At 40.0% G+C, this 12644-nt stretch overlaps 1 protein-coding gene across 6 annotated transcripts in view; it reads right to left on the bottom strand.

Annotated features, from left to right (window-relative positions):
• ATOSA (atos homolog A) overlaps positions 1 to 12644 on the bottom strand; it is a 46824-nt gene that overhangs the window by 20706 nt on the left and 13474 nt on the right. The window contains exon 1 of one of the 6 annotated variants that reach the window (XM_053955062.1): positions 7757 to 8010. The exons of 3 other annotated variants lie outside the window; for them this stretch is intronic. In XM_053955062.1, coding sequence (XP_053811037.1) covers positions 7757 to 7910 — 154 coding nt within the window. In that variant the 5' untranslated portion in view covers positions 7911 to 8010. Of the gene's footprint in view, positions 1 to 5721; positions 5760 to 7756; positions 8011 to 12644 lie in introns of those variants that run through there. 2 more of the 6 variants (XM_053955061.1, XM_053955066.1) reach the window with 2 other exon arrangements.

The raw sequence follows: 12644 nt of genomic DNA, 5'->3' as shown, positions 1-12644 counted from the left end.
CTTAGCTGACTCCTTTCCCAACTAGGTCATGCTTGTGCAGACCAACTCCCTTCCCTTTCCTATCACAGCTTTTTCTGTAATAATTACAGAAGATGTTTTCCTGAAATACATGTTTTAGAAGAGCATTTAATCTGTTTTCTAGGCTTAGGCCAGGAAACCAATACATTTGGTATCATGTAACCCATTGTGTTCCAGGTGCCACCAGAAGATGCATCTGGGAGCTGCTACCCTGTCCTGCCTGGGCACAGCAAGGCAATAAAAGGCCCCAGCAGAGCCTCTCCTGCCCTGTGCTACCCTCCCATCATGACCAGGCTGTGATACAACCACAATCTCTCTTAGTCCATGCTTATTTTATTGTCTAGAACTTCTCATACTGCACTGCTCACCACAACTGTCTACCAAACTCAGAAAAAGTCCTCTTCTCAGAAAAAGAGCTCATGTTTGCAAAGAGACTTTCTTCAAAGAAAGACAATTAAGTTCAACTGAAAGTATTCTTTAATCCTCACCTTTACTGATTGAGGGCTACTTCCTTTGAAAGTCCATGAAACAACTAATAATTACCTTTGAATATGCCCTGTAACAGCCCAGATCTTCCCTGGAAAATCTTTAGGCACCCATAATGGATTTTGAAGGCCACTGATTAAAAGTAATCACATTCCTATTTTACTTAGAAAGTTGAAACCCAGTAAGCAAAATACTTAACAAAATATGGACTGGATGGTGTAGCCTGTTGGGATTCCCAGCTGATGCAAGCCCTGCTCCTGCCCTGCCCAGGCTGCCCAGTCTGCTCTGTCCTGCCTTTCTCAGAGACTAAAAGCATGGCTTAAGTACTTGGATTTCTTTGTTGTGCTTTCAGTACAACTGAAAGGAAACACTTCAGTCCAAGGGTCCCATGGCAGGAGAGTCGGGTACACTGGAGGAGAAGTGGCTGCACTGTCAGAACCCAGAACCCAACACCTCCCAGCAAGGGCAGTGCCCTGCATTGAAAAAAAAAATCAGCAAAAGCTCTTCCTGCAAATCAATCAACTCTGAATAAGTTTTATCATCTTGCTTTTCCAAGATACAGGTTAAAGGTACTTCCACATTTTAAGATTAAGGCAGGGATTCAAGAAACTACTGTAAAGGAAATGAAACACAATGTAAACCTTTGACTAACAGCTTCTCTTCTGGAATTAGAAACACCTACGGATGCTTTGGTTAACTAATTCCACGTTGTGCTTCACTTCAAAAGAAAGTTGCCCTCGAATCCCCCAAATTCAAGATTCTCTAAATGAGCAGTCATGTTGTGTCTGCACATTACAAACCCATAATTATATCTGAAGTCACACGCTTCAAAAGCTTTGCAATATTGAGAGTTTATGTATAATTTAAGTTATCAAGAGTTAAAGTTATGAGATGGCTTACTTTTTTCAAGAAACAAGCTATTAGTTACTTAAACTCAAGCAAATGCAGTGAATACCTTAATTTAGGAATAATTCTCTACAGATTAACACACACTGCCAACTATCTTTCATTCTTATGGCTCGAGATCTTTGAGCTCAGGGACAGTCATTGTGAAAACATGAGAGCAGCACCATAATTCATCTTATTGTGACTGTCTGCTCACTTTTTGCAGGGTGCCAAACTGAACCACTACCTGGGTATCAAAGCAGTTCAGCTGTAGGCAGAAAATGGCAGCATAGGAATTTATATTAGAACTGATGCATACCTGCTATTCAAATAAAATAACAGTATAAGCAACAAAAAAACCTCTGGCCCTACTTAGTTTCACATAAAACCAGAAGAAATTCACCTGCTTGTGTGTTGTTATGCCAGTTTATACCCAGAAAAACAAACCAAAGTACACTATCTTCTAAGTAAGGGGGATTTTTAAAACTCAAGACAGAACTATATGGAGCTGATGAAGTTATTCCAGAGTTGCAGAGCAATAAAAATCAATCAGTGCCATGGGCTGCAGTGCAGAGTGCAGTGCTGCATTAATTCCCTGGGTACGTGTGTATCACTGCTCATCTCCTGCACGTTCCTGCTGGATGCCTCTCACAGCACCCAGGGCTAATCTCAGGCAGCTTTACTGTAAATAGAGAGACTGGTTTTAAAAGTGGGCTGGGGCGGGGGGGAAGTACAATTCATACTTTACTAAAACTTTTTCAGGTTCAAACAGCTTAATAAGTACAGACATAAAATCCATTTAAAGCTTAAGTTTCTTGTAGTAATCTCAGAAACTCCTGCTCTCTGGGAGTGTAAAATGCAGACTGTTAAACTGATCTGGGTGTTCCCATCTTGCTTCCTGCGTTTTGGCTGACATCCTATTTTGCCATCACCATGCCGCTTACTGAGTCACTTCTCTCCGTCCAACTGTAGCTTCTATTTTTATCTAAGCAACAACAGTTTAATGTGCTTCTTTTGATTTGTTGGCTTTAAACCAGGCTCTAGATCCAATATTTGCATTTTGATCAGGGAAACTGGGTTTCTATTCCCTTAAGTGGACAAAGAAAAGGAGTAAGAAAAGATGGTATAAGCTGAATTGTTTCTTGCTCCACAATGAAATCACAAATTGTAAAGTAGGTCAATCATTACAATTTCAACATCTGTATTTAGTAGAAGGAAAGCAACACCTGAAAACATGAACTTTGAGGCCTATTTCAAACGTCAATTCACCAAAAGTTGCAAGAGAACATGTATATTGTAAAATACAACAGTCCCACTCTATCCTGACATAGGTAAATAAGTGCTAAAATATCAGTGTAAAGCTGTAAGATTATCAGTGCTGCAATGGTTAGCAGTTTAAAAATAAGCCAGTTGTGGGAAGAGAACATTTTCTTTTTGCTGACCCCTAAACTAAAGGTGCTACTTTGTACCAACATGCTACAACTGGACAGGTCCTGAAAGCAAAGAGGACCTGGCTCAGTTAATGCCCTTAGGAGCACACCAATTTCTGTTTTCCTTTATATTACTATTTCCTACATTGGGATTACATTAAATATGACTACACAAAAAAACTGAAGTTATACTATAATGAAACAAAAATGCCTAAAAGGAGCAGACCAAGTAATTTCCATTAATTCATCTCTAGCTTTTTACATTTTCCCCTTGTTTAGCTGATGCTCTGCCTAAGTTAGCTAGTGTTAGAACAAACTGCATGACACATTGCACTTATCTGAACAAAACAAAAATTTAAATCCCAACAAAGCAAAAGGATTTCTGTCAGGTATTTCTATTCATTTCTAAAGGAAAATAATTAGGAGAAAACAGCTTTTTTAGAATTAGTGTGTAGTGCTGAGTATAGACTAGACACTTGGCTGTAACTGGAAGAGAATAGAAGGTTTCTATCTGGCCTTCACTCACCACCAATGCAGTGATTAACCACCCTGGTAAATATGCTGATAGAAACTTTGCAGAATTATATTGGAAATAAATTTCTGTTTTAAACTCCACCCTGGTCCCAAGGGGTAACAAGGGCAATGTGGAGGTGGGACCTAGGCTAACTTCACAGGCACTGGCACCACAATGCAGAACCCATCCAAATGCTCAGTTTGGCAGCTGAAGGAGCCATGTGTTACCCTAGAATGGAAAGCAGAGCACACTTAGGCTTACAGAGCATGCAAGAATTTCTTCCTGAGGTGTTTCCTTGGCAAATAACTGAGCATTTTTTACACTAAAACACCAATTTTCCAATACAAAATTACTATGTATATAATTTTTTTCCATGCTTCCCTCCCTGGTATTGATGACTTTCATCAAGGTTTTCCCAGCCAAGGGAACTTTGGAGATGGGAATGATGACCATCTTCATTATGGCTGCTCATTAACTCAAGAAGGAGCTTAGCAGCAGCCACATATCTGAAGACACACAGGCTGAAGGCTTTCATCAGCTTACTCTATTTCACCTTAGCTGTAAATATCCTTCTGCAGTGACTCCACAGCTGCTGCTTTCTTTTCAAATGAAACCCAATGTGTGTTAACAATGAAAAAGCACATCTATTTAGCTAATCCTCACCTCTTCCTGAAGGCATATCATCCATGTGACAGTTGCAATTGAGTATTGGGAAGTCAAACTCCCAGGCCAAGACATCCCTCCCATTAAACAGGTTGATGGCAGCTCTGCATTGACAGCTGTGACAGTATTTTTATAGTACATAAGTAAAAGTGTGTGCCAGAAATTTTATTTCAGGCCCTAAACACAATACAATATGGATGACATACATAAGTTTCAGTTTTAATTTGTTTAACAATCCAGCCTGACAAAGATTCAACTACTTGCAGACTTCTGTACTGTTTTATACAGGGATTGGTTTAGAGATGGAAAGCAGTAATTTGTGATAATAAATCACTTCCAGATGTTACTGGAAAATAATACAGACCTTTTAAAAAGTCCTGCAGTAGGTATTTCAGTGCCTATGAAAGCATAACCCTCCACTTAGAAGACTAGATGTTTGCACCTTTTGCTGACCAGACTTTTGCTGAAGTGTCACTCAGTTTATTCCTCTGTAATGTATCTTCACAACAGACACAAGTATCTTTGGGCTCAGCATTTATGGGGATGAAGTGTTACCCTTGCCAAATATACTGGTTTCTAAAATTTCCCCATTAACACCAAAAATTTTTCTGTTTGGGGTATTTCATGCTTTATCTCATCACCTTAAATACATATTGTACTTAGAAACTTTGGCAATATACTTTCAAGTGTTCTTGGGCTTCTTTTTCTATTAATATAGATAAAATAACCCTTCTTTTCGGAGGAGAAATATAAAGTAGCTTTCAGCTTTCAAAAGGATTTTTAGCAAATTATTTGGAAGAGTCTTTTAGTGCCTGACAAAACTGCAATGGGAACACAAAAATCTTGCTGGGAAAGGCTATCTCTACTCCATGTGTGCACAGGTTCCACTCTGGTTTACAACCACCAGGCACAAGTTCTTCTTCCCTAAAACCATTGCAAGGAAAAGAACTGTTACATCATGTGCCCTTTGCTTCAGACCATAGTTGGACTTGTTGGAAAATAAACCAGCGATTGAAAAGTGCTGTGTGAGAGCACTGACTCACTTCTGGGTGGAATCAGCAGACATGCCACAGCTGCTGGAGCCAGGGAAAGCCCCTGGTAAAAGTACCATGTTGACTTATGGGATCACACTTTATGGAAACCTTTCACTGAGCATTCAGCCTTCAACACAATATTGTTGTCTAGGCAAGCCAGGTTTCATAAGTACCTAAACACTCAGCCTTCCACACACTCAGAAAACTTTCAACAACCAATACTCAAACACTCATCTTCACACTGTGCTCGGGTGCCAACGGGCCTGACTGATGGTTTTTGAAAACCATGCTACTGACAAAGCTCTTGTATGCTGAAGATCTCCTCAAAAGATACCTATCAGTATCTATTTTTAATAGATATTGCAATTTCTCAGCTTTACTGTGGTTACAAAAACCCCAAACAAAAACAAACCAGAGAAGACTGTGGGACATGGGTGGGCAGAAGTCTACATGTTTTTGAAAAAAAAAAAAACCAAAAAAAAACCTAGTCCAACTTTTGGTGAGTCTACTCTATTAAAAGACCACTAAAAAAAAATAAAACCTGACAAACAACTCTCCAATGGTTAGTTTGTCATTTCTTCAGGGGCAAGAATTTTAATAATTTACATGTAGCACATTTAACAAGTTTTGGTTTTGTTACTTACATTACAAACTGGGTAAGAGTGTAAAGTGGGTGCTATCAGCAACTCACCAGTGCAGCAATAAACCCTGCACCCATGGAAAAAGCAACCCCTCTCCCTCAAGGATGGATATCACACAATTTCAAATATCCTGTTGTCTTAGAGGAACCTGTAAAAACCATAAAGTTATGAATAAATGCCAACACTGTTACCTAGGTCAACCAATGGCCCTGATCCAGATAAATGAAGGTTAATTGGCATTATTTTTAAATTCTAGAGAATATGACAGTCTGCAGTTTTCCACTGGGCTGAAAAGGCCTCATGGGCCAGCAATTAAAAATCTGCAACTGCTTGGGCAGTAATGAACTTGTAATTCAATCCAAATCATCAAAATAGTCATTTTACATGTCTAGATGTATTTCACCTGTGCAAGTCCTGAATAGTTTGATGGGTGCAGCTTTTCTTTCTCTTGCTTTCACCCAATTTGAAGAATTGACAGGATCTAGTTGAGTACATTTATCTTGTTACAGATCAGACTGACCTTAAGATTTAAAAAAAACCCCAAACAATCAGACTAATGAAACTCCAGAGCACCAGACCTTGGAAAGTACCTTTTTAAAAACTGGGCCCACTTGAACAGTAAAATTTCAAACAGCATACTTGTTTGCTTACAAAATTTAAGTGTCTGCTTTCCCTCTCCCCTTCATTCAGCCATCCTTCCAGGCTTGCACTGCAGCTATGAAGGCTACCAGAAACATCCAGCCACCAGGCACCTCACAGAACAAAACAAGCTTCTGACAATCCGAGATGCAAGACACTCGTACGAAGTGCCAAAATGAACAGTACTGGAGCAAGGATAATAGTGGTGTATTCATCATGTGTCTGCTGAAAACAATTCTCCCTCGAAGGGGAAAGCGAGCTCACGGCCGCTGCTGGCACGGTGGGGACAGCAGGCAAAGTCTCCCAGCACGGCGCTGACCTCGAGTGACCCAGCCAGCCTGGCCTGGGCTCTGAGTTCATTGGCTGCACGTGTGCTTTGTAACACCCTGTACTGCGTATTCTTGGAACATTCTTTCCAGAGAAGCGAAGGGACGGGGCTCACCCCTCCACGGCCACTTCCAAGCCAATCTCACCAGCAGCAGCAGCATCCTGCTCCTCGAGATAAACTATCAGTTTATACAAGAGTAAAGGATCCAACCCTGCTCACGTGCTCTGAAATCAGGTGACCCGTGAGTCAAGGGACAGAGCTAATAAATTATTAGGAAAAACAAAACACTACACTAAAAATAGTGAACATGAGCAGCACATGAATAACAGTTTTTATCCAGTCAAAGCTCAAGGTCCTCCCCAGCCTCTTTTGTATCTGGGCAAAACAAACTGACATGAGCAAAGACAGATGAGCAAATAAAACCTTACTTTAGTTCCTCCTTGATAATTCATAACTACATTTAATTAAAAGTAAACAGCAGGGGAAAAAGCCCAGAAAACTGAGTTTTGGACCAGCAGAAAAAGTATTAATGCCCAAAGTAAATATCCATTGCAACTTTTCAATCAGAAAATACCAAAATTACTTTCTGTCAGGGAAAATTGCTCCAAGATGAATTCAGCTCAGATATGCCAAAAGCTTCACTTCAGCTACTAACACAGTTCAGGCAACATTAAGGATTTTCCCACTTGTCAGGTTTAATAGATCTAATAAATTATTGTGAATGCTCAAGTTAAGCATCAGGTAAAAAAAAAAACAAAAGCCCTTCACAAGCATTCCAGAAACCAAGTGCCTGATACCCATAACTTACTTTGTCAACCCTCCCATTAGCTAAACCATTATACAGAGATTTTCTACTAGAAATCGATAAAGAAAATAAATTTTGTTATTATCAAGGGACAACAATGCATAATTTTTTGGAGGAAGAGGATTTTTTCTAAGAGATAACAAAACAGCAAGCACAGAAGAGTAGTCAAAAGGACTTAAAGTTTCCATTAAGAAATATCTGATTACATTGGCTATTACTGTAAACAGCTGGGTTTTTTTTGCAACCACTTATCTTCAAGAACTAATAAAAAACACATCGGAGAGATTTTTAGCACAGAACATTTTATTCTTACCATCTGAATTAGTGGCTGAAGAAAGTTCTGAAAGAATCAGAATCTGGCACGGGAATCCAGACAACAAGCAACCTGCCCTCTTTATCCCCAGAAAAACATGCACACTGGGTTCACTACACCCTCCTTGCTGGGCTGAATCCCTAGGAAACAGCATTCAGAGAATGGCTCTTAGCATGAGTTAGTTTTCCTCTTGAGCATGGAAAAATGCTTGTCTGAAATCCAAAGATTTTCCTAAGAGATAAATTCCTCCCAGTCCTAGCTGGAAGCATGCCCTGCCATGGGGACCTCTGGGCTGGGCACAGCCCACGTGAATGCCACCCGGGCCTCAGCGAGCAGATGGCACTGCCTTATCTGCCTGCCCAGGGCAGAGGCAGCGCTGCCCGCAGCATTTCTCACGGAATTTGTGTGAAAAAGGCACAGACGAGGTTATGCCTCACCACCATCCAGCCTTGTAAGGTACCTATGGCCGGTGCCTAACAGGAAACCATATTTTCCTGTTCTTTTTTGTCTCTTAAAACAACATCTTTCAAAACAAGAAAATTGCTCTTTTTTTTCTTCTGCTTTCAGGATCCTCCACGGCTTACCAGCGTTCCTGTTGTCACCCACTCACTACTGCAGTAAACTGGCCTGTGATTACTTTAATCACCAGTCCTTACTCCCCCTGTGTTGTCCTACGCTCTTGATTAAAATGACTCTGCTTTGCAGCTTCTCCATTACGGTGATAAAGGCTTGTTAGCCTGTGGGAGCACAGTTTATCTGTCTCCATCAGTATTATCCCTTTGTCTCCACACAGCCCTCTGTTGGAAGCCATTGATTTAGCGCTTGACACTTGCAAAAGGTCTGAGGTGAGGACAGTCTTTTGTTCCATGCTTGTATAATACTCAGCAAAGCACGGTACCCAAGTGTGACTCTTAATTTGTATCACAGATAACAAACAATAATCTTCCAGCAATAACTCCATGAATTTGCTCCCTTCTCTTTAAGTCCTCTTATAACTTGAGTTACACACCTGTAGGATGAAGAAGTCCTTGATCCATCTGACACAGCAACACAAAACAGTGAGGAAACACAGAATATAGAGGCTTGGTACACAACTACATGAAGTACTCCCTTCACTCTGTAAAGAAGCCACTGCTGTAGTCAAGACCCACAAGCATAGATGTACCTCACAAACACAGCAAAAGCTGAGACATCTACATGTTCTTAATAACACTGATAAAACACTTACAACACTGATAAAACAGACTTACAACAGATTTTTTATGCTGTATGAGAAGTGACCTGGACTCAGTTATATACACAGCTCTTGTTCACGACTTCCCAAATCAAACCGCACCCTCCAGTAGCTTCAGTGCCATGAATTTAGGCTATAACAACAATCCTTCAGATGTCTTACCCTAAAAAGAGATATTGACGCTTCTGGTTTGAATTTAACTACAGTAGGTACAGACCCATAGAGTAACCTAGCTATAAAAATAACAGAGCACTTGGGGTGCTTCCAGCATCCTGCTCACAAGCCCAAGGCGAGAGCAAGTCAGAGAAGTCACATCCACCCCAGCACAGGCTCCTCCTCACCTGCACCATGCCCAGGTCAAATGCAGAGAGCTTCCTCCCTCCTGCTCCCTTTCCCCTTTGCGATGCCATTCAAGTTGCATGAGGCAATTTTCATGTTCAGTTAAATGGAAAGGATTGAGAGACTTGCTCAAATTATAAACTGCTGCATTTAAACTAATGTTTTAACTGCCAGGCATTTTAAAGTATACAGTATTTCAGGCATCTTTTGGAAAGATGTTATAGAACTTCAATATGCAAGGCCTCTAGGAATTCATATTCACTTTTTCTTTGTTTACCTTTTCTCCTTCTCCAGCTGGTTTGCTTTGCCGTTTAAAATTTGTTTTAAAGTCATAAAACCAACAAGTTATCTTGAGTTTCATAAACTTTGCTAAAACTGGAGAGTAAAACGTGTTAGTTGCCACGGCAGTAGTGAGGAGTCGCTGGGTCAGGATGCAGAGAACTTCTCTTGTTCTGTCTCATCATTTGCATCAGAAGTTCAGCCATCTGTTATTAACTATTTAACAACAGACTTGCTTATTAGCACTGGTGCTTGTATTTAAGTCTCCCCACCTTCAGCCCTTTTGAAAATCTCCTAATTAATGTGGAAATTCATCTGAGGACTCAGTTATCTTTCAGGTAGGATGACCACCATTACTTTAAGTTGGCCAATATTCTCCTTTCTCACCAAGGAAAAAGCAAACACTTATGCAGACACCAACCTCTAGAAGAAGCAGCTTTATTGTTAGATAGCAATTTGAAAAGAATTTCATCAGACAGTAGATGATGTGGCTGAACTCCAAAACAGGCTATATCCCTCCCATTTAATACTCCACTATACATTATCTTCCCCAAGTTCCACAGCAATCCCTCAATCTTCTTTATCCCACCTTCTTGATATTGCAAAAGAAAAGTTTTGTAATTTTATTGCAGAGGATGAATAGCATTGATTCAACTATGTGCTGCTACGAAGTAAATACTGCCTTTTATCCTCTGAGAGAATATGAATTATATTTGCCTACTTGCTGCATACATGAAGAAAACAAAACCTAGTTATCCATTTCCCAAGCTTAGAATTTTGGAGTTAAAAGCATTTTACTTTATCTTGACTCTGCTATCTTTATTTAAATCAGTGTAACCTAAAGAAAAATACTCTCTCAGAGTTTCATCCTAGGAAAGCAGGCCAGTCTTGTTGCTCCTCACTCATCACACCCTCAAGAAGAAAGTGGGAGGCTGTACAGTGACAAAAGGGAACAATGCATCTGTTTCTTTTACTGTTCCTAAAACATCTAAATACTTCACCAAAAAAAAAAAAAAAATCAGTACTATTAGGGGCAAGGAAGAGGCCTTCAGCAGGAAGCCCTTGTTTCAGTTATTTAACACCCTAACATATGCTAAGAGCACTCTGTTCACAGGTACAGCCAGCAAAACTCAGATCTTCCAAAATTATACAGTGGAAGAAAATTTTGAAAATACTTATGTGGAATATGGAGAGTTGCAGGGCATCAGGAGCCTAAGTCACACATCCCAGTAACAAGACAGTATTTTCCAGGCTGGTCTGTCTTTCATGATGACAAGCAGCCTGTTACATGAGCAATTTCAGTGCAGCAGAACATGGCTCAGAGACAGCACAGGCTGAAATGCCTTCTCAGACTAAAAAGATGAGAGATTTGGTAGATACAACCACACATGCATAGGATAGATCTGATATAATGCTAGGGTTTAGAGACCCAGAGCAAGAACCCAGTGTCATTACTTCTGGTTCAAAAGAGAATGATGCAACTGAACAGTCTAGAAGTGCCTGAAAAGGTTTTCCTTTTAGCATGCTCAGGAAAATTCTCCATTACAGATATTTGACTTCACATGTGAAGGCTTGGAGAAATACATCCAGGGCAGCTTTCTGACCATCAGACCGTATCAACTCGAGAGGCTTGGTTCAACTCCAACAAGAATGTGAACACTGATGGCACAACTAAGCTCAAGATAAATAGTCGTGGGGAAGAACTATTAAGCACATTTTCTGCCTACGTGCAAGGCACCTACTAATGCCACTGAGCTGCAATATTTTTTCCCAAAAATAACTGAAAAACAAGAAAATGAGAAACAAACCTAAGAGTGCAAATGCACTGATAATAATAAAGCTTTTAAAGAGCATTAACAGGGAGAAGAGATAGAAACACTCAAGAATTCAATAATTTTATTTTAATGGACAAGACATTAAACATTATAGTATGCAGGTTAAGTAGGAGCTGATATTCCTATAACTTTATTACAACATCATGTCAGTCGGAAATCACACCTACAAGCTGAAAACTTCTGCAGCACTGCTCCTAGAACAGAACTAACTAATCAGGGTAATTAAAAAAGCACACAGAAAAAAAAGCACAGGACTTGTTAGGAAGTGTCTTCAGGTGAGGAATGCAGATTAAGAATTCCATTATTTTATCTGAAATACAGAAAAAGACAAAACAAAAAGCCCAGAGCAAACTATTTTCATAACATCTGACCTCTTCTACTGCAGCTTCTTTTTGTACTCGTCTTCTCTTTGTGCTACTTGATCTCCCAAAACTTTGATGTTACAAACCATTCATTGTCATCTAAGTGGTGGGTAATTTATCTTGTGGAACTTTGTCAGAACATGTTTGACCACCCAAAATCCTCCTCCTAGCTAGTAAGGCTACCTCCAGCTTCAGTTTCAGTATTTGCAGTCCAAAATTTGGAGAGGGTGGGGTGAAGGGAGAGGCATAAGGCTAGCAGACCAAAGGCAGAGACTGTACTTCTTCCTGAGAAATGCAAGGAGCTCTGAGAGATGAAGCAGTGGAGCAGCATGATGGTGGAGCAGCATGAAGCTCCTCGGGTCATTTTTCCAATGCTACTAACCTTCACCTACAGTGCCTGCCCTTAAGTGGTTAAACAGTAACCTGCAAAAGTAAAAAAGTTACAAAAGAGACAATATATGCTTCCCATCTAAAAAAAAATTCTGGGAGAGTGGCCAGGCCCATAAAATTGTTTTTAAATTTTATTTGGGAGGATAAATGAGGACATTACAACTCTCAAGCTGTGTAAAAGACTGCACTTTAAAATGGACACCAGAGGCTACTACGGAATTTTGAATGCATAAAACAAAAGAACATTTTTGATAGTTTTAGAATTGAACTGTGTCACACAGCACAATTCAGCTATTTACAAGTTTCCGCACTGTAAGTCATGTTATTAAGCTGTAATAGTTTTCTGCTGCTCCAAATAATAAAACATTACATAGGGTCAAAACCGAAAGGCTTAACAGAATTTCTGCCAAGAATCTAGTTTGCCTCCCTCTTCCCTAATATATGGTAAT

This window comes from Vidua chalybeata, chromosome 13 (genome assembly GCF_026979565.1).
Source record: "Vidua chalybeata isolate OUT-0048 chromosome 13, bVidCha1 merged haplotype, whole genome shotgun sequence".
NCBI lineage: Eukaryota > Metazoa > Chordata > Aves > Passeriformes > Viduidae > Vidua > Vidua chalybeata.
Note: the sequence above shows the minus strand (reverse complement) of the source record. Positions and strands in the feature narration are given on the sequence as shown.